Below are 22,262 nucleotides of genomic sequence, written 5' to 3'. Positions count from 1 at the left end.
TTTGCAAAACCTCATAATTCGTAATTCGTATCTCCTGCTGGTTCTGTTTCTCAGAATGAATCCCGACTATTCCACCTGGCACTTAAAGGATTAGAAGGAGGCCAGCGCTTGAGGAATAGCAGTAGGGGGTGGAAAGTCGCTTGGCTTCTTGAAAGTGTGAGAAAGCATGAGATGACCATGCCTTAGGGGAAAAAAATAGCCGGGAAAGCATTCATAGATACATGCTGGTACACACACGCACGCACGCGGAATGAGAAGTTGAAAAACTGATTTTGATGTTCAAAAGAGATTTTGACAAGAAAAGCCTTGGGGAAGAAGCTAGGTAAAGTGTTTTAAGACGTTAAAGCTAACGATAACGGACAGGATGGCGGGGGTTAGGTTAGACTTGGTGAAGTAAACACTGCCAAGTGGAAGAATAATTTCCCGAAAGGCAGTCCCGCAGGATCTGCAGGTGAATTTCATCTGTAGGAGACCGAGGCAATCAAACACCCTGAAAAAAGCAAAGGATCTGCGCTGCGCAAGCGCCAGCCTGCAAGGTCTCTCAGGCTCCGCCCCTCCCGGCGTGCCAGGCTCTGCAATCGGATGTAGAGATCATCGCTCTAGTCAGGCAGCAGGGTCGATCTTGGCTCTTCCTGAGAGTAGGGCCTGAGGATGGCGGAGAAGACGCAAAAGAGGTGCGTGTGCTGCTGGGCCAAAGCCTGCTGTCCACTCTCCGCAGGGGCGGACTCTGTTTCTGGTCGCAGAGTGGCGGGAGGCCGAGACGGTGTTTAAATGGATGGTTCCAGAATCCTGCGCTAGCGTCCGCTGGGGGTGGGGGCGGGGAGGGTTTGTTCCGTGACCCCCACCCCACCCCCAGCACGCCTGCGCAGACTCTCCGTTGGGGGCTTCTTGGGGTTGGGGGTCGGGGGTGGACGGCTGCGGGCGCTGGGCGGGCGAGACGCCGCCCGCCGCCCACCTGTGTGGGCTTCTGTCACGGTCTTCACAGGTGGGGACCGTTGGTGGCATTAGAACAGAACGACAGAAAAACATAAAGGGCTATTTGCAACAGTACCGGTGTGGAGCATCCTCTGTGTCAGACATTTTTGTAAACATTTTAAAGCCCTCCCTTCCTCCTTCCTCCGTGACTACCTACCTACCAGTCCCCACTATGTATCTTGGGAATCTGCTATGTAGACCAGGCCGGCCTTGAACTCAAAGGGATTCATTTGCCTCTCCCTTTTTCTTTGCTGTGTGGACGTATATATGGATGTCCGTGTGCAGGTATGTGCATTTAAGTGCAGAGGTCCCTAAGGCCAGAAAAGGGCGTGGGATTCCCCCTGGAGGTTGTGAGCTCCATAACGTGGATGCTGAGAGCTAAACTCTGGAAGATCAGCTGTTGCACTTAACTTCTGAGCCACCTCTCCAGCTCGTCTGCTGCCTTAACGAACCCCCATGTTGTATCCGATGCCATAAGTTCAATTTTAGGGCTTTCCTTTATTTGAATAGGCGAGCTGTCACCTTTTTCATGCGCCAAAGAGAGACAGATCTGCTGTTAGCATCACTTGCGCCACAGCCTTCAAAGGGCGAAGCAGACTTACCATTTGCCAGGTCTGAATTCCCCCACCTCTCAGCTGCCTGCTTCCCACCGTGTCCCACCACCATTACAGGTGGCGTGAGTCCAGGGGGGAGATGTTGGTAACCATATTTATTGCTAAGACCAGTTGAGCTAGTAGTAAATGTAGTAATAATTACGTTCTGCCTCCCTGAGAAGTGTGTTGATGAACGGACCCAGTACCTGGGGTTTCTCTTTAGGGCACATTTTGGAATCTCTTCTGACCTTAGCTGCTCAGGCTGTTGCATGCTACGTAATGCTTACCTCGTGAGAAGCTTGAAGGATATACAAGTTGTGACAGGAAATCAGAGGTAAAGTGAGAGTGGTTACAGAAGCTGGGAATGGTGTCAGATGAGTTTCATTCCAGCTCTTGGGAGGCAAGGACCACATCTCTGAATGTGAAGGCAGCCAGCCTAGTCTACATAGCAAGGTCCATGCCAACTGGGCCTATGTAGCAAAACCTGGTACGAGTTTCACCATAAAGACTAGCTTGTTTGACCAGAGCTTTAAACAGTGCTATATTTTAACACCACACCACTTTAAATGAAAAACACTTACTACACGGCACTTAAAAAGTAGTGAGCTAGGTGTGCTGGCACACACCTTTAATCTCAGCACTCAGGAGGCAGAGGCTGGTAGATTGACAAATCTGAGTTCGAGGCTAGCCTGGTCTACATAGAGAGTTCCCTGTCTCAAAACAAAACAAACAACAGCAAACACAAACCAAATACTAAGGTGGGGGCATCCAGAGGATCGTTCAGTTATCACAGGACAGAGATCTAGAGAGGCAGAGTGTTTCTGGGCAGCTTTCAGCTAACCGAGAATACCGGTGTCAGAGCAGTGAGGAACAGGAATTGACTTTTGCTGCAAAAAATTCCCGGCGTGCATTTCCCTCTGATCATCTATTAAAGTTCTAGGGTTAGTGTCCCGAGTAGTTTTTATTGTCAGCTTGAAGCAATGCAGAGTCACTGGGAGAGGGGAACCTCAAGTGGAGTTGTCCGTGTCTGTGAGAGTGTTTTGACCAGTGATTGACACGGGAGGGTTCGCCCACTTGGGCAGTATCCATCATCTCCAGTCAGGTAGACCTGGGCCATTTGTAAGAAAGTTACTTAGGGGCTGGAGAGAGCTGCTCTTCCAGAGGTCCTGAGTTCAATATCCCCCGCAGCAACATGGTGGCTTACAACCATCTATAATGTGATCTGATGCCTTCTTCTGGCCGGCAGGTGTATATGCAAAAAAAGCATTCATATACATAAAATAAATAAATCTTAAGAAAGAAAGAAAGAGAGAAAGGAAGGAAGGAAGCCGCTGAGCGAGTGAGCCAGCAAGCAGTTTTCCACCATGGTTTCTGCTTCACGCTCCTGCCTGAGTCCCTGCCCTGTGTGCCTGGGTGGATTGTGACCAGGAAGTGTAAGCCAAATAAGCCCTTCCCTCCCCGATTGCACTTGGTCATGGTCTTTGTCACAGAAATAGAAAGCATGACAGATCAGTTAGAATACATAGGGTTTCTTCTTTCTTCTCAAGCTTAGTAGGAAAATTACGTGTTTTGATGATGCCAGTGGATTAACTCTGGACAGGACTTGTGGTGACTCAGAAGGCAGGATTTTTGCATTTATTCTTTATATAAGTCAGTGTCTTACAAAATGATGGAAACTTGAAGTGTATCTAAAGTCACTGGCTTCAAAGATCTCTCTAGAACTGTTGCCACTGCCTCCTTTCTTTTATGTCTGTTCATTTCTTTTGTTTCTTTGTTTTGTTTTGTTTTGTTTTTAACAAAATGCCACCATAGAGGCTGGCAGGCCTGGCACGCAGGGCACCCTATGTAGATGGGCCTGGCTTTGAGCTTAGAGGGATCTGCCCGCCTCTGCTTCCCACTGCTGGGATCGCACAGGCGCACTGCCTCCCCCACCCATTGTTTGTTTTCTTGAAACATCCTTTTGCTGCCCAGCTCAGGTTGGCTTCAAGTTTGTGGCAATCTTCCTGCCTCAGCTGGGATTACAAACATACACCACCATGCCCTGCGCTTACGTTTTTATCATAATCTTTAAGAATATGGTCACTGAAATTTGTGTTAGAAAATTTTTTCAGCTCTTCATATCAATGAGGAAAACTGATGCTTTTGCATTACTATGGACCGTTGGGGCAGTCCTGGGGCGTAAGTGATGGAGACACGTTAAAGAGGAGACCTGTGCTCGTCTGACCATCAGAGATAACGTCTTCAGGCCTTTTTCATGAGTTCCATAGGAATACTTTCAGTTGCTTTTGACCATCACACACACCTCAGTGGCATTTATATACTGTTCCAGTGAAGTCAGTGGCTATGTATTCCTTCCCTTCCCAGGTTTTTGGCTGCCAAGGGTGTTAACAACATGTCTGTCAGTTCCTGTCCACCACCCCAGAGACAATAGAAGAAAACACCGTAATCTGCATCCAAACGTCTTACAGTGGTTTTTCTTCCTCCCTTACTTCCTTTCTCCTTTCTTTTCTTCTGCTATGTAGCTCAGGCTGGCTTTGAGTTCATAATCCTCCTGCCTCATTCTCCCCTCTGCTGGGATTACAGATGTGTATTACCAAGTCCAGATCTTTGTATAAGGAATTGCTCTTTTGATAACTGTGTGTTAGTCCATCCTTCTTAATCAACCCCCGGCTGATGGCATCTAGGTGATCTTTAGCCTCTTGGTTAGACACAGTGCTGCTAGTAAATTCAAAGAAAAGATCCAAAGCTTTTTTCTTTTTCTGCCTTTCCTTTGTTGTTGTTGTTGGTTTGAGATAAGATTCTCTGTGTGGCCCTGGCTGTCCTGGAATTTACTCTGTAGACCAGGCTGGCCTCGAACTTACAGAGATCCACCTACCTCTGCTTCCCAAGTGCCCAAAGCTGTTTTCTTTCTTTCTTTCTTTCTTTCTTTCTTTCTTTCTTTCTTTCTTTCTTTCTTTCTTTCTTTTTCCCCAAAGCTGTTTTCTTAAACGTTTAAACCTATATGTGATTTTGGCCTAATGAACTGTATGCCACTTAAGAAGCTGATACTATGTTAAACTCTCTTAGCATTGACTTTCCATTTTTCCATGAATTTTTAAAGGATTTATTAATTTACTTTATGTATTAGTACTCTATCTGCATTTACAGCTGCCTGCCAGAAGATAGCATCAGTGTAGATGGTTGTAAGCTACCATGTGGTTGCTAGGACTTGAACTCAGGATGTCTGGAAGAGCAGACAGTGCTCTTAACCACTGAGCCATCTCTCCAGTCCCTTTGTGAACTTTTAAAACCTTTTCTTAACTACAGGGTCAATGTAGCTTCATTAAAAACATTTGTATTATATATTTTTTGTGTGGTTTGAATAACACTGTCTTCTACAAGCATGTTTGTTTTAATACTTAGTCCCCAGTTGATGGTGCTGTTTAGAAAGGTTTAGGAGTTGTGGCCTTGTAGAAGGAAGTGTGTCACTGGAGGGCTTTGAGAGAGAGAGTGTGTTTTCAAGATGTGGTGTCAGCTTCCTGTTTGCTGCTCTGCAGCCACCTGCTGCTTGCCTCCCCACTGTGATAGGCTCATCTCTCTGGATTCAGAAGCCACAGTAAAGTTTTCCTTCTGTGTTACTCTGGTCAGGATGTTTTATTTCCACAGCAGAACAGTGATTAGTACACATTTATTTATCATTTATTGTGTGTGTTATTGTGTGTGAGAGTACACACATGTCATAGTGTGCATGTGGTGGTCAGAGGACAACTTAGAGGGAGTTGGTTCTCTCCTCCCACCGTGTGGGACCTACAATTGAATTCAGGTTGTCAGACTTGGCAGCAAGTTTTAATCCGCTCCTTACCCCACTGAGTCATCTTTCTGGCCCCAGCATACCTTCTATAATAATCATTTAAATTTTTGGGTTTATTAACATGCGTTCCAAGAATCTAACTCAGCTTATCGGGCTTACGCAGCAGGGCTTTATCAGTGAAGGCATCTTGCCAGCCCTCCATAATTGACATGCTACTCAGGTGAGTGTTCCCTTTGTCTTCCTACAGCGTGAAGATCGCTCCCGGAGCAGTTGTGTGTGTAGAGAGTGAAATCAGAGGAGATGTGACCATAGGTAAGAAGAGTATTAATCCCCCCCCTTAAAAGATTTATTTATTTATTATATTTACAGTGTCTGCCTGCACTCCAGAAGAGGGCACCAGATCTCATTATAGATGGTTGTGAGCTACCATGTGGTTGCTGGGAATTGAACTCAGGACCTCTGGAAGAGCAGCCAGTGCTCTTAACCCTGAGCCACCTCTCCAGCTCCTTAACGTTGTTTCTCAAGCTCTAATGCTATGATCCATCTTAGTGCTTCACCTTTACGTCATGTCCTATGTTTCATTTCTAATTTTTATCAGTTGTTTGTTCATTTGCTTTTTGAGGCAGGGTTTCTCTGTTTAGCCTTGGCTGTCCTTGAACTCACTCTGTAGACCAGACTAGTCTTGAACTCAGAGATCTGCCTGCCTCTGCCTCCTGAAGCCAGCCACCACCTTCCAGCTTGAGTTCACAGAGCCTTCCTGAAAGTTCCACACGACCATTCTCCCACCTGTCTCATGACCCACTGATGCAGGGTCCCCTAATGAAGTCGGGGTTCTGCTGCAAGGAGGCCAGAGTGACTCAGGATGACAGTATTTCCATCACGTGCAGAGCAGGAGTGTGAGGTGAGATCTCAGAAAGTTTGCTGTTGGTACCAGTAGCCAGAAGTCTCATCACCAAGACCAAACCAGCCAGCACATGGTGGGTAACATACATGCATGGCTGAGTCCCCAGTGCCACACCAAATACTACCCAATTCTTTTTGTGAAATCTGTTTCCCAGATCCCTGGATCCTGCAGAATTAACTGACAGGCACTCATCCTCAGCCACAGTCGCCTGTCACCCTCACTGCTGAGGTAGCTCTTCTGTTGTTACACACCAACAGTTTCTTGGTTCGGTTTGGGGTCGGATCTTGAGACAGGGTCTCACTATGTAGTCCCGGCTGGCTTTGAACTCACAAAGATCCACCTGCCTCTGCTTCTGAGTGTGGGATTAAAGACATGTCTCATGAGGGCTGGCAAATAATTTCTTTAATGGGGAAAAGTGTCATTTTCCCTCTAATAAGTTGACGCCTCCGGCCAGTTTAAGTGTCCTGTCTTAAGACACCAGTGAAGACCATGCCACTATTATGGAACTTTGTTTAAAACATGACTTGTTGACTGATTTTAAGCTGATTTAAGCATTTGGCAAATGATTGTTTCCTTTCGATGCTCTTAACATCTGTCTTCAGTGCAAACTCCCGGTGAGGAGAAAGTGTGAGTGTGACCCACTGAGATTCTCATCCATGTTTTACTCAGCATCTGCTACAGTGTCTGTGGCTCTCATCATGACTCAGGAAGACTTTAGTGGCTCACAGGGTTCTGTGAGCAGAGGAAAGGCCAGGCCAAAGTGATGGACGTAGTTCACCACGGAGACTTCCCTTGGACGTCTTCCTCATTTTTAATAATCAGCTTATGATATGTGCTAGGGAATACGTATATAGATAGGATAACTATTTCCAGAGCATGAGCACACAGCTGTATACTTGACATAGCCTTAAACTTACAGAAATTTCCAAGACATGGAAAGGAAAAGGTGGATGTAATGGGCCCATAGTTTTAAAAAGGGTACAGTTCATTACAGCTGAAAAGGCCTGAGGGTGAGAGAGCTGCCACATGGCAGGATGGACAGGAAGCGGAACTGGGCTAGAAACACCTAAGGCTCCTCCACTCCCCCCCCCCCCCTTTTTTTTCTCAAGACAGGGTCTCTCTCTGTTAGCCTTAGCTGTCCTGGACTTGCTTTTGTAGACCACGCTGGCCTCGAACTCACAGCGATCCACCTGCCCCTGCCTCCCTGCGTGCATGCGTCACCACGCCAAGCCAGGCTCCTCCTCTTAAAGGGGTCGTCAATCTTCCAAAAACAGTGCCTCCAAGGAGCCTACAGGGGCATTTCACACCCAGCACCCACAGTGGCCCTCGCCTGGGTTGGGCTATAGTGTCTGGACCTAGCACCCGGCCCTCTGCTCTTCTGCCTTTCTTGTCGTTTCCCTCAATGTTGGCATTATAAAAGCAAAGGCAGTGTTTACTTTATTGTTTTATGTGTTTGGCTGTTTGGCCTGCATGTACATATGAATGTGTTCCATATTTGCACAGTGCTACCTGAGACCAGAGGAGAGTATCAGCTCCCCTGTAACTGGGGTTATGGGCAGTTGTGAGCAGGCATGCAGGTGCTGGGAATTGAACCTGAGTCTCTTGAAGAACACAGCCAGTGCTCTTAATCACTGAGCCATCTCTCCAGCCCCCCAAATGCACTTTCTTTTTTTTTTTTTGGGGGGGGGCGGTTTCAAGACAGGGGTTTCTCTGTGTAGCCTTGGCCATCCTGGACTCACTTTGTAGACCAGGCTGGCCTCGAACTCACAGCAATCCACCTGCCTCTGCCTCCCGAGTGCTGGGATTAAAGGCGTGCGCCACCATGCCCGGCTCTCCAGATGCACTTTCAATCTGGCATTTGACCACTGGCTGATAATATACAGTTAGAATATTAAATATGTAAATGGTATGTCATTACAGATTTTTTTTGTGTGATAGACTACAGCATAAGAAGTTTGACACGGTCTCACTATATAACTCTTAGCTCCTAAGTGCTAGGGTTAAAGGCATTTGACACTACATCTAGCCTCAAGAAGTGCTTAAAAAATTAATAGTTCTATTAATCCTTAGAGAATTTCATACAGTGTATTTTGATCATCTTCACAGTTTCTTCCTCAGAAGAGATTTTTTAAAAATCTTTAAAAAAAAAAAAAAAGCCAGAAACGATTTGATGTTTATCAACAGAGTGAATTGTTTTATGTATATTACATATGTGTGTATGTATCACCTACACACATAGTGGTGCTTGACATCACACATGTGCTAAGCATACACTAAACATGTGTACATTTATTTTAAAAACAATTCCATTTTTTAAGCAAGGAAAAGATGCAGGAGAGTGATGCAGTTATAGAGCATTGTGTCTCCATAGTTGTATCCCCTGCTATGAGTGTTTATCTCTCGCCAGCCCCACACTCAAGCCTTATGTTTCCTTAACTGTGTGTATAAATAAGGAGTTTTTCCAGAGTTTGGGCTTAATTATTTCTGTCATTGTTGCATCTAGTATACGCTATCTCCAGCCTCTTGGCAGCTATTCAGTTTTCTGAAATAACCCCTCAGATTTAAGTCCTCCTGAGAGACACCATTGTAGTTTAATCAGAGCAGAGCTGTCTGCTTCCAGCTCTCTGACCAGGTCTTGGTTTTCCTTTTCAAGCATCTTGTTGCGTTTGCTCTGGCTCCTGCAGTGATCGATGTAAATCTTCTCTGCTGTGTGCAGTTGGCGGTGGCACTCGATAAACTGCTTACTGGAGAGTCCGAGAGCAGTAAACAGAATCATGGGCTGGGTTCTCCGTGCGTGGACGGCCCATCTTTTTACACCTTAACTAGTTTGAAGTGGACAGGTTTTTCTTTTGCTGTGTTTCAAGTTACTAGAACCTTAAATTGGATCTGTGTTTTTCTCGAAATTCAGTTATTTGTCATATCGGTGAAATTGGTTAGAAGTGTGGGGCCAGGTGTGTGTATATCAGGGCTGCTTACAGCACACTGTCTCAAAATGGAGATATGAGGGTGGGTGTTATATATTTTAAAATATAGAGGCCACGCAACAGATCTAATACGAAGAGATTTGTTGTATGAAGGCAAAAAGACAGTGGAAGAACAGCCATGAGAGGGAGATGGGGGGAGGGGTACCTCAGAAACAGGGAGGGGGAGAGAAACCGAGGCAGAAGGGTGCACCGTGGCGCACAGTGATGATTGGTCCTTTATATCTGGTGCATAGCGGAAAGGCATCTGCCACTCACCTGGCAGGGCAGGTGATATCATCAGAGGTTACTAAGCAACCTAGAGGCAGGCTAGTGGGGTTACCTGTATGCTAATGGCCGTATAACAGAGATGAGGGAGGAGTTGCAGGGGGTGGATGGGGAAGTCCAGCCCTTGAAAGGAGGGCTCTGGCTTACAGCCCTGGGAAGCACACCCTCCATTGGAAGGTGCTCAGAACTAAGAGTCCTGCTAATTTTCACAGCATCAAACTTGTTTCTCATTAGATTGCTACAAATTACTTCCTGTAAATCCTCCTTTTGAGAGCTGACTGGCTTATGAGGAAGATCCCCAGCACAGTCTTAGACCCTGTGCTTGTGAGGGTGGACCCCTGCTGCGGACAGGGCTCAAGCAAGGAGCATAAGAGGAGCAGACTGGGAACGGTGGGAGCCTGTTTCGCTTAACCATTCTCGCCAGCAGAGCTTACCAAAGCCTCTCTGTGGGCCTCTTTCTCAGTATGCAAAGCAGTGGTCAGGGAGTTGTTTAACTTTAAAAAGAAAGAGCTTGGGTTTACTTAAAAATTCTTTAGTGATATATGAAAATGTACCCAGAGATTGCTGTCTGTGGCAAAGGTGAAGCGCACCCTTTACCAAATGAGGGAAACGGAGGCAGAATGCAGGAATGTCTTCCTGGCCATGCTCCGGAAGCCTGGCCAGCCGGCCAGAAAAATAATTCATCCACCAGTTAAGGCAGCTCTGACTCCAGACACATTTGTCCAAACAAGGAGATAAGCCAGAGAGGCTTTCAGCACACTCAGTAGGAAAATACACAAACTGCCCTGCCAGGGCCAGCGCCAAGGAGGTCCATAACAGAGTTAAGTGGGGAAAGGGACTCCACATGGTGACTTTCTTTTTAAGCATTTTAACTTCAAGATCCTTAAACAGACCCATTCTAGGTAAAAGTGCTTGTGACACCAGGAAAACCTGGAGGAGACTGCCTACCAGCCAGCATGCTGTCGCTAAGGCTGCCTGGACTGCCAGGCCCTCTGCTCCCAGGCATTCAGGGTGAAACTGCAGACAGCTGTGTCGCCTTTCTGTTCTCCAGACCGCACTGTTAGCTGTCACGTGTGCTGTGTGCTAGCCTTTTCAGTTTACTGCTGCTTTCATCTCAGTTTAAAGCAGATGGGTTGCCCTTAGGTTATTTCAGCCCATGTGTGCCACAACCTGCAGTTGGGCTGGGATGCCAGCAGGTGGCAGTAGTGTCAAAATCAAATGCCTCACCTAAGCTCCATGGGGAAGTCCCTGAATAACCAGGGGTTTTCCAGTTACCTATTAGTAACTAATGATTAACAAATAATAAAGACAGCAATAACACACCAGCCTAAACTGCTCCCACGCAAGGCATGGTGACACACACCTTTAATCTCAGCAGAGTGATCTCTGAGTTCGAGGTCAGCCTGATCTACATACGGTGTTTCAGGGCAGCCAGGGCTACATAGCGAGACCCTGCTCAAAAAAAAAAAAAAAACCTCATTCTGATTTGGTCTTGTTATATAATAGCTTTGTTTTGCTTGTTTTGTGAGACAGTCTCATATAGCCCAGGCTGGCCTCTAACTCGTATAGTCCAGCATGGCTTTGAACTTCAGATCCTCCTGCTCCCACCTAAGTGCTGGGATTGCAGGTGGTACCATCGGGCCAAGCTGTAGTGTGTGTGTGTGTGTGTGTGTGTGTGTGTGTGTGTGTGTGTGTGTGCGTGCGTGCGCGCGCGCGCGCGCGCGCGCGCATGTCAAGGCCAGGGATAACCTCACGTGTCACTCTCAGGCAAGTGGCTCCAGGGATCCTGACTGAGCTGGCTTGGCCCTGTGTCGTATATTTTTGAAAGGTAAAAAAAAAGAAAAGGCAGTGTCATTTATTTTCAGAGGTACACAGTAGAGGAATGTTAAAAAAGACAGAGAGATCACAGTGCCAGTGGCCCCCAGCCATCATAACACAACCTCAGATGGCTTCTCCAAGCTCTGCTGTCTACAGCTCTGGCTGAGGGTCAGCAAGACGCCCGGTGCCTCCTTCTGCTCTCCCCAGCACAGACCAGAGATCTGCGCTTGGCACAGCCCTGCTTAACCTTTTATTAACCAGAGGTCTCTCCCGTGGCTACAAGCTGTTACCATGATACCTGAGTAAAGGAGAGAGCAGTTTCTGGTCTGTCCTCAGGCCTAAATTGGCCATTTTGCTCAGTTTTCAGAAGTTCTTAACTCTTTGTGGCAAACAGTGAGCTTTTCATTTTTAATGTTTTATTGTGTGCATACAAGTGTGTGGTCAGAGGCCAGCCCTAGCAGTAGCTTCCAGCATGTGAGTTTCGGGGATAGAATTCAGGTCACTAGGCTTAGTGGTAGTGGCTTTACTTGCTGGGCCATCTTGTCAGCCCTAAATCTCACCTTAAGAGCTGCAGGTTAAATCCTGTGACATCCCTTTCTTTCTGGTAACCCACATTTTCCATCCGACAAGGTAGGTTGCTAAGGATCCTGTCCTTTTATAGATGGGAAAATACATAGCATGTACATGAGAGGGCATAAGCACGCACAGAGCACATGGCGTGTACGTGAGAGGGCATAAGCACGCACAGAGCATATGACATGTATGTGAGACCCCGAAGTCTAGACTGTCTAGACAAGGGTGGATACAGACTGGGGCTCTAATTACAAAGAACCTAAAATAGACCGTGACCCTTTGAGTATTTTGAAGCAAAATAGAAATCTGTATTGTGTGAGCTACAGCTCTCCGTCAGCTCCTACCACTGGAACTTGTTATTTGCGACAGCATGGTTGAGCACTGGAGACTGGAATGCCTCAGTGCCCGTTCTTAGGAGTGAGTTAGGTCAGTGAGAGATAGTAATGTAATGTGAGATGAGGCAGGTGAATGCTTTTCTCCAAGTTTTCTTTATTTTAAACTTCCTAGTGCTTGTACGTACTGGTGTCTGCAGGTCTCAAGTGTCCTGCAGTGTTAGTCTGCAGTAGCTTTCCCTTGCACTTTAGACAGTCAAGTCAGTAAGGAGTGGGACTTACTTCATGCTTGCTTTAATTTTTAGTAATGATTGTCTATTTATTTTATATCTATTTGTCTAAGTGTGTGCACATATGTACATGTATAGATACCCACGTACACATAAGAAGGAGACACATGTGGTCACTTTGAGAACATTCCCAGGGATCTCAGTAGCTCTCTCTTCTATCCTGAAATGCAGACTTTATTTGGGAATTTAATTAATAGCCAGTGGTGTCAGGGATTATCAAGGCTCCTTGTGCTATCTCATACTAGATTGTGTGCCTTGGTGAGTACTCTGTGTCCTGTTAGGGGCCCCAGCTCTCTTTATCAGATCCCCCCAATTCTTCATCTGAGGGGAAAAAAAATGAGCTGCACTGAGCAGCTCTGTTCGCCAGGAAGGTCTTCGTAGTTACTTCATAGGTTTGGGAGTTGTGCACTAAATAATCCTAGTTTTCAAGATAAATGCAAAGGGCAAAAATAGCCTGTGTTCTTGTGTTCGGAGTGTGTGTTTGTGTATAAGAGATTTTGGTGTTGGGATCCCACCTAGGCCTTGTGCGTGCTACCTACACACACTCACCAGCTGTGCTGCTCTCCTGGCCCGGCATCTGTTAATTTCCTGTTGTCCTGTAACATAGTGTTGCATCTTCCTTTTATAAGCCAGTAAGTGACTTTTTTTTTTTTTTTATAAAAGATAACAGTTTATACCACAGAATCCTGGAACATGTCACCTTTGCCCCTTGATCCTTCTGTCCACCTTCCTTCCTTCCTGAGTGACTTCTTGTCACTGTGTACAGATAGATAAAGAGTTGAGTAATCCAGCACTCAGGAGGCTGGGCAGAGTCTGTCAGCAGGGATACAGAGTGGCATCCTGCCTTAAGAAACGAAACAAAAACAGGAAAGGAAACTAGCCTCAAGCTTTGCTGCTGAGATAAGAGCAGGTGGGTGTGAGGCCGTAGGAAAGCCTGTTTTCTTACCCGTGGCAGATAAGTGTGTGTACCTGTGCCTACTCACTCCAGAGGAGTCAGGGCCTTCCACCCAGTTCTCTGAGGGGGTCCTCCTGTGCCCTTAGGTTGAGACTGAGGTGTCTTGGGTCTTCCCACATCAGTCTGATGGCCCAGCATTCCTCCCTGGCTCCTCTAGCCTTCATTGTCTTTAAAACATGAGCTGTCCATAGCTGGCCTGCCTGCTTCAGTGTGCCAGCCTGTACTCAGATAACAGAGTGAAGGTGGACCCTGTTTCCTGACTTCTGTGCACCCATGTTTTCTCTTAATCATGTGGTAAAAGATGGAAGTGCTGTGTTCTAAAAGGACAGAAACATTAGTTTTTTCATCACCTATGTGCCACACACTGTCTCCAGCATCACCATATCTAGCCTTTCCCGCAGTCTCATCTCCTGCCTCCTGCTGAGGTCACAGGAGGTTGGAGGAATGCTGTGCAGTCTGGCTCTGCCGCATGTGCCCTTTCATTTACCTTGCTCTACATTTGGCGCTGACTGTACTTGTAAGGCACTTAGTTTGGTGCCTGGCACCGATTTAGAGAATGTTCCTCCCAGAAGCCTCACCCACCTCCATCACCTCCCACCCTCCTGCCCGAAGAGTAACCCACACTTGATAATTTCTTCTCACTTGCTCTGTTTCACAGGCCCTAGGACAGTGATCCACCCTAAAGCACGAATTATTGCAGAGGCTGGGCCGATAATTATCGGTGAAGGTAACCTCATCGAAGAGCAGGCTCTCATCATAAATGCGTGAGTAGACTACGGGCTCCCTGAGCTGACCGCCACAGGGAGGACTTCCCAACAATGTCAGCCGGTCCAGAGCCTTTTACAGCTTAGCTCAAGAAAGTGTACACTTCCAGAGCTAGAGAAGGGTATTTAAGGCTCTTTCCGCATAAGCACACGAGGGACCCAGAACCAGACCAGAAAAACACTGAGAAAACCAGATCCCGGAGCCCTGGGTCGTGTGGTCCCCAGTGGACACTTTCATCAAGCCTATAATGGTTTCCCGATCCCATCCAGGATCCTGGTGTTACACCTAGCACACTGTAGACATTTCTGACTGGATTTCTTCTGATGTGCCCATGTGAATGTAACTCTATTTTCCCAAGTTCCACATGGGTAACAAGCAGAATTATATTCACAAAGTAAGGGATCCTTGTAGCGATACGTAAGCTTTAAAGATAAAATGTGATAAAATGTTAAACAATGTGTATCTTTGTGAACTGGGCTGTAATACCCATGATATGTTCAAAAGGTTGTATAAATTTTTCTAGATAAAATTTTGGCAAGAAATTCAAGCTTTCACCTAACTTGTAGCAACAATGTATGCAATTTGTGTGGGAAAATATTCAGCTATGCTAAAAAAGCTGACTTGTCTGACACTTACACAGGACAGCATTGCTTAAGGTGGGAAGCCATTTCTTTTCTTTTCAGGGTTAATAGTCTTTCTCTGGCTCCTTGGTTGTGAGCCATTCTCAGCAGCCTGCTCTGCAGAGGTCAGCTGGCAGAGATAGTGTCCTTGGGGGCAGAGCGTTATCATCCACACATTTCACTAAGTACTCCTGATCACGAAATAACTGTTTCATGTGGATATCTGTACACATTTCCCAGTTTAAAATGATTATTATGAATGGAAAATTCTCAAGTTAGGCATAATTTTGATTGCTCTTTAGCAGGTTAAAAGTATATGTGGCAGGGTTTTGTTTTGTCTTGTTTCTTATGTCCTCTGAACTCAGAATTTAAGAAATAAGAAGGCTAGAGAAATGGCGCAGTGGTTGAAACCACTTGCTCTTCCTCAGAATTCGTGAGCTCAGTTCTCCCCGCTCACCTAGGGCAGCCACATCCTCTAGTGACTCTAGCTCCAGGGGATCTGGTGCCCCTCCCCCTCTCTCTTTGAGACAGGCTCTCGGTAGTTTTGGCTGTCCTGAGCTCACTTAAGAGACCAGGCTGTCTGGAACCCCAGAGACCTTGAGAGAGTGCTGGGCTAAACGTATGACAGCCTCTTCTGAGGTTGTCTGTGTACCTGTGACTCCTTACATTTCTGTGGCTCTGTTCAGCTCAGAACCCAGCCTTCCCCAGCACTGAGGAGAAGCAGCTCAGCTGGCTCAGGGGCTTGGTGCAGGTAAAATGGGACAGTTGCTTCACACTCGCAAATGGGATGGCAGCTGCTTACTGTGTCGGCACTGGCCTTTGGTGATTGATTGTCTCTTCTCTTTATAGTCATCCAGATAATATCATCCCAGACACTGAAGACCCGGAACCCAAACCTATGGTCATTGGCACCAATAACGTGTTTGAAGTTGGCTGTCGTATCCTTTGCATTAGTGTGCCTCAGATGGCGCCCAGCTCTCTTCCTGTGTAGAAACTGGCATCCTTAGATGTGTGTTACAGTCAAGGCCGTCAAGCTCTTTCAGCAGAGTCATTGCAGTGTGTTAAGAACTCTTTTCTGGGGACTGGAGAGATGGCTGCTCTTTCAGAGGACCTGGGTTCATTTCCAGCGCCCACATGGTTGCTCACAACTGTCTGTAACTCCAGTTTTAGGGGATCCATCACCCTCATACAGATATACATGCAAGCAGACACCAATGTGCATGAAAAAAATAATAAATCATTAAAAAAAATTTTTTAAAGACATTTTTAGGCTGGCCTTGGTAGTGTATACCTGTAATCCCAGCACTGTGGAGGCAGAGGCAGGTGGATCTCTGTGAGATCGAGGCCAGCCTGGTCTACAAAGTGACTTCAGGATAGCCAGGGCTACCCAGAGAAACCCTGTCCTGAAAAACCCAAGAAATCGTTTCTAGGAAGAGGAGTAGGTAGAAGGAGGAAGATAGTGATAGAGACAGAGCCGTCCTTTCTGGGAATAGGAGCTGTGGAACAGAGCACATGGCTAGCATGTGTTCAATCCCTATCACCACGGAAAACCAAGTCCTTCCTGTTCTGGCAAGTCTCTCAGAACGGGAAATACCCGGACACATGCATGTAGGCATACACACACTCAAGTACTCCTGGCATGCGTGCACACACATCTCTACTGCTTTGAAAGTCTCTTACTTACTAGGACTAGGCATTAGACACTGAGAAACTAATTCTGGCTTCCATCTGATGCAAGAGCTAGCAGGATGGCTCAGCAGGTAAAAGCCCTTGTCACCAAGCCTGACTTCTTGAGTTCAGTCCCTGGTCCCACATGGAAGGGGAGAACTAACTCCCTCAATTTGTCCTCTGACTTCAGCACACACACCCTGGCACAAGCACAGACACACACACAGGAAATAAGCAAATGCAGTAAACTAAAGGTGTATGACTCATTTATGAGTGGAGAGATTTTAGTTTGAGTACGAAAGCCTTACTGTAGACTGGTCCTAAGCAAGAACTCTGGCAAGGCTGAGCCTGTGTGCCCTTTCCACCTCTGTCCCCCGTACCCTGAGGACACTCTGTATGCATGGGAAAAGTATTAATTTAACTCAGGCTTACAGATTCCCAAGCCATGAAAATGGGAGATAACAATGTCATTGAGTCAAAAGGTAAGCTGTGCTTACAGTTGTATTGTCAGAGTGATTACTTCCTTTCTCTTTGTTGTGTCCTGGGAAACGGCCTAAGTACAAGCAAGGTGGCATGCTTGGATGGGACCAGCGTCATTGTCAGGCTAACTCTTTTCCTCAAAAGACCCTAACATGGTTATCTGATAATGTGGCTAACTACATTAAGCTAAAAAGCCATCTGTGTACAGTTAAGCTGGGGCTGGATTAGCGCCCCATTGAAAGACCTGAGGCAGGTTCTGCTAAATGTGCTGGCAGGGCTGTAGCTGAACAGCATTCTTCTAGAATGAAAGAGAAAACAGCAGGCTCGCCAGGCATTGCTTTAATTTCAGGTTTGCTTCACCCTAGCCAATCAGAGACAGGTGTCATCTACTTATCAAAATTAGGGCCAGGCAGGGCATTATGTGAGGTCTCCAACACTGCTGGGAACCAGTCCCCACAGCTTGTCCCTCAAGTTCAGAGGGAACACTTCCCTTATAGTTTTGGTTGTGAGCCTAGCCTTTAACAACGGAGCCATCTCTCCAGCCCGGGGAACACTTCTCTAGAACATTACCTTCCCTTTTTGAGCCTGACTAGCAAGAGGAGAATGCTTTTTTTTTTTTTTTTTTAACAACAAAAGAGTACCTTCTCTTAATGTGCTTCATAGTTTTTAAAGAGACAGGCATGCTGGGCACTGAAATTCACCACTTCACTGATTTTTTTTTTTTTTTTTTTTTTTTTTTTCTGAGACAGGGTTTTTCTGTGTAGTCTTGGCTGTCCTAGACTCACTTTGTAGACCAGGCTGGCCTCGAACTCACAGCGATCTGCCTGCCTCTGCCTCCCGAGGGCTGGGATTAAAGGCGTGCGCCACCATGCCTGGCTATACCTCACTGATCTTTAAAGGAAGCAGAGATGTCTGATAGACTCCTTGCTTAGAGATCTTGCCTGTCATCTTCTGGTCCTGCAGCATCTTGGCAAGATGGCAGGAGATGACTTGCCCGGTGCTACACAGCCTGTTAGTGGGACCTCCAGTAAATCCACCCACACTCGCTGCCTGCCTGCTTCTGTGCTGTCTGTACAATCGATGTAATGGGGCATTTCCTTCCACCTTCTTCTTAAGGCCAAATTATACCTAAATCTTAGGGGGAAACAAAAACACAGTGAGAAATGTCAATCCTCCCTTGTTGTCCTAAGTTGTAATTCTATCTTCACTGCAGCCTACGTAGGCAGAAATGTAATCTTGACCAGTGGTTGCATCATCGGGGCTTGCTGCAACTTAAACACTTTTGAAGTCATCCCTGAGAACACAGTGATCTACGGTGCAGACTGCCTGCGACGGGTGCAGACGGAGCGACCACAGGTACTAGAATACTACTCTCTTTAAAAAGAGTTCATCTAGGACCACTAACTTTCCCAAAGTTCCATATGACTATCTCAATGGGCAGCAAATGATTAGAGGCCAGAGGCGTGGCTCACTGGTATGATTAGCATACAAGGTCCTGGGTTCTGTCCCCAAAGGCGGTCGAATAAAACATCAGAGAAACATTTGCAGAAATTTGGATCTATTTGCAGTTCAATCATTCTTTAGATTAAAATTAAATATATATGTATGTATATAAATCATTCTGTGTGTAGTTATTTTGATGCACCTTTGAACCTCATACTAAAATGTGAATCCACTGATTCACTTCCAGAATATAAATCTTCAAGATGAGGAATGACCCTAAAACGCCACACTGGGTTTCTAACTTAGGTTATGAAAGTCCCATGGCTTGGGTATAAGCACAGTTTGTGAATAAAGGAAGTATTTTTTAGCAATTTCTCAGGTTCCAAAGTCTTCCCTTCCTGGTAACTCAAATTATGGAGCTCATGTCTTGGCATTCTCAGTATAGATTTCTTGAGCTTCCATTTTCTCCCCCACAAAGAAAATATTTTCAAGAAATCTGATACCTGACCTTTCTTAACCATTATTTTATCATAAATTAAAACCAGTTCTTTCTAGATTACTCCACTTTCCCATTCTCAGAGTTTAATGTAGTACCTGCTGGTCTGGAACTTACAGCCAAGGATGACCTTGAACTGTCCTTCTGACTCCAGCTCCCCAGGGCTGGGTTACTGGCGTGCTCCACTGTGCCTGACTTTGTGGTGCTGAGAGGCAAACCAGGGTGTCAAGCATGCTAAGACACGCCCCCTGGGCTACTCTCCTTTTGTAGTCCTAGCGTTATTGTTACTATTATGAGATGGTATTTCATAGACTAACTGGAAAATTTAGTTTTTTAATTATCTTTCTGTATAATAGCAAAAGTGATTAAAGGGGGAAATACAGCTAGAATTGCAGAAAGGCAATCAGAAGAAAGAGAGCCAGAGCATCAGAAGTCCTGAACGCATCAGAGGTGTACGACTGTCTCCCGCGTGTCCCCGACCGTAAGGATCTCGCAGTGGTCTTTGTTAAGACAGGCTCCTTGCACTCTGACACAGCACCTAGGGAGGAACGCCTGCTTTTTACAAGTCCCTCAAGTGAGATTACAGTCCGGACAGAACATACCATTACAGATTTAAGACAGCAAGCAGCTAAAGAAAGTAGATCAGTGGAAAGCATGTTGAACTCCGACACTCTTAACATTTCTACCTGGCATTGCTGACCTTGCCTTTTGTCCATTTTCATTGTCTCCTCTGCTCAGCCCCAGACACTGCAGCTGGATTTCTTGATGAAAATCTTGCCCAATTACCACCACCTAAAGAAGACCATGAAAGGAAGCTCAACTCCGGTTAAGAACTAAGTCGTGGGTAGTGACCGCCTCTGCCAGCTTTTGTAAGTGCCCCGCGCCATTAGCAACACGGTGACTGTACGTTGGAAACTGGAGTTATGCAGAGAGGTGGGTCCCATCACAACTACCTTTATAGTGTATTGTTTCCCTGTCCTCGTTCTGGTAACTTACAGACTCAGCTTCTCTTTTTTTATATGAAATGTTAGCCATGCATTTATTATGGAAAAGACATGATGACGTGTCATGTTGTGTTATATTCTGATGTAACCATATACCGTAATAACTGAATAAAAGTTTGACTACTCACGTTAATCTTCCCAAATAGCTGCCTTAGTTTTTGTTACTAATATTTATCATACTTTACCTCTGATGTACTTACACCTGTTTAAATAAAAATGGAGGTGAGGGGCTGGAGAGAGGGTTCAGTGGTTAAAAGCATATGCTGCGCTTCCAGAGGAGCTGGGTTTGATTCCCAGCACCCACGCAGTGGTTCACAACCATCTCTAGCTCCAATTCCAGGGCATCTGATGCCCTCTTCTAACCTCCAAGGGCACCAGGCATGCAAGTGGGACATATACGTATACAAAGGGAAAATGTGCACATAAAAAGTGAATAAATTAATAAAATGGTAATGCATGTGAGGGCTAGAAGATGGCTTGGCCATTAAAGGCTAGACTCACAACTGAAAATGCAGGTGAGATTTCAGCATCAACTGAGTGTAGACCTCACTGCTTCCAAAGAGTACACATCTCTATGTTCTCTAAGGAAGAGAAGGAACAATCTCTGTTAAAATGGCAAGCAAACGACCACTCAGCTTAGTGTCTTCCTAAGTTTCTGAAGATAAACTAAGACTAGGGGCTGGAGAGATGGCTCAGTGTGTGAAAGCTAAAGGCGCTTGTCACCAAGCCTGGTGACCTGAGTTCTATCCCCAGATCACACACAGTAGGAGAGAACCGGCTCCCACCAGTTGTCCTCTCACCTCCATGCATGCTCCATGTCACACACACACACACACACAAAGTAAATGTAGAGAGATGCACGCTAAGATATTTTGAGATGTTTATGAAGTTATTTGGACATGCCACTAATCACTAGTATGTACACTATCACTTATCTAATTACATAGAGGATGAAAAATAAAGGACTGCATTGTGACCTCACTTTCTTTCCAGTGCCTCACGTGTGTCAAGCGTACATTCTACCACTGAGCCGCACCTTCAGCAACTCATGCCTCAGTGATCCAGTGCAACAGTGCATGCAGTTAGTTTTCAGCTTGTGAATGAGTAGACATTAATACCCAGATACTAAGTTATAAGATGAATACTAAGATAGTAAAATACTAAGATAGTGTCTTGATACTTTTTTTTTTTAATAGGACCTAGAACTGCAGTTTTATATTTCAGAAACTAGTGAAAAGATTTGATTTTGGTGAGAATAAGCATGACTCGGACCAGAGTACTCAGCTGTAGTGGGCTGACCAGGGTCACGGAAAAAGGAGAACATGGCACAGATGCCTAATTTTTGATAGCTGTTGGTCTCTTTGCAACCCCTGATGGTGAAGCCAAGATTCTGTTGGTCATGGAAATTTTCTCAGTAAAACATCAGAAATTGCAGAACTGGGACAGATGGTGCAGCCTATAATCTCGCCTATTCTAGGTAGTGAGTGGGAAGATGAAAAGTTCCAGGTCTGCCTGGGCTACATCCTGAGTTCTAGGCCAGCCTAGTCAACTTAGTGAGACCTTGTCTCAAAGCGTAAAGCCAGAGCAGAAGCTGTAGCTTGGAGGTAGAGCAGTTGGTGTTGATGTGTGAAGTGCAGCTTTCTGGCCCCTTTCAAAACTCCTACCTGTGGGCTGGAGAGGTGGCTCAGAGGTTAGGAGCACTGGCTGTTCTTCCAAAGGTTCTGAGTTCAATTCCTAGCAACCACATGGTGGCTCACAACCATCTGTAATGAGATCTGGTGCAGGAGTTACATGCAGGTAGAACACTGTATACATAATAAATAAAATAAACCTTTCAAGCAAGCAAGCAAACAAACAAAAAACTCCTAACCATGGCATCTATGCTGCCTTGGAGATGCTCTTGGGCGGGTTCCACTGTGCTCCGAAGTATAGTTAGCGTGTGAGAGCAACAGTGAGATGAGACGCTGCCTAAGGACCTGGCACTGAAAGCCCTAGAGAGTGCAGCTTCATGAATAGAGATGTATCAAGAGCTGGGGGTGTAGACCCGCCTAACATGCACAGGCCCTGGCTCCATAGAGCTGGAGGGGGGGGGGTATGTGGTGAGAAGACCCTTAGCATTTCTCATGCACTCTATAGGTTATTAACTCACCTGAGGGCAGAAACTGAACAGAAAGTTTACCAAAACAATGTCAGAGAAACAGACTGTCACAGCGAATGTACAGTGTTGCTCATGAGTCTGGACTCCAGGAGCTGTAAGCCGTTCTGTAAGTAGAGTGCCCTCATTTCAAAAGGGCCAGCATTGGCTGGA

General features: G+C 45.9%; 1 protein-coding gene across 1 annotated transcript; it reads left to right on the top strand.

The window, feature by feature from the left end:
* The first annotated feature begins 543 nt into the window (after positions 1 to 543).
* Dctn6 (dynactin subunit 6) lies at positions 544 to 19,817 on the top strand. Its single transcript, XM_051169402.1, has 7 exons — positions 544 to 674; positions 5,606 to 5,670; positions 14,137 to 14,242; positions 15,713 to 15,801; positions 16,966 to 17,013; positions 18,225 to 18,367; positions 19,689 to 19,817. Exons 1-7 carry the CDS (start codon positions 652 to 654, stop codon positions 19,785 to 19,787), a joined length of 573 nt encoding a protein of 190 aa, XP_051025359.1. The 5' UTR covers positions 544 to 651; the 3' UTR covers positions 19,788 to 19,817.
* Positions 19,818 to 22,262: the final 2,445 nt, after the last annotated feature.

This window comes from Acomys russatus, chromosome 27, assembly GCF_903995435.1.
Source record: "Acomys russatus chromosome 27, mAcoRus1.1, whole genome shotgun sequence".
NCBI classification, from domain to species: Eukaryota; Metazoa; Chordata; class Mammalia; order Rodentia; family Muridae; genus Acomys; species Acomys russatus.
This window is presented reverse-complemented; position numbering and strand designations above follow the sequence as displayed.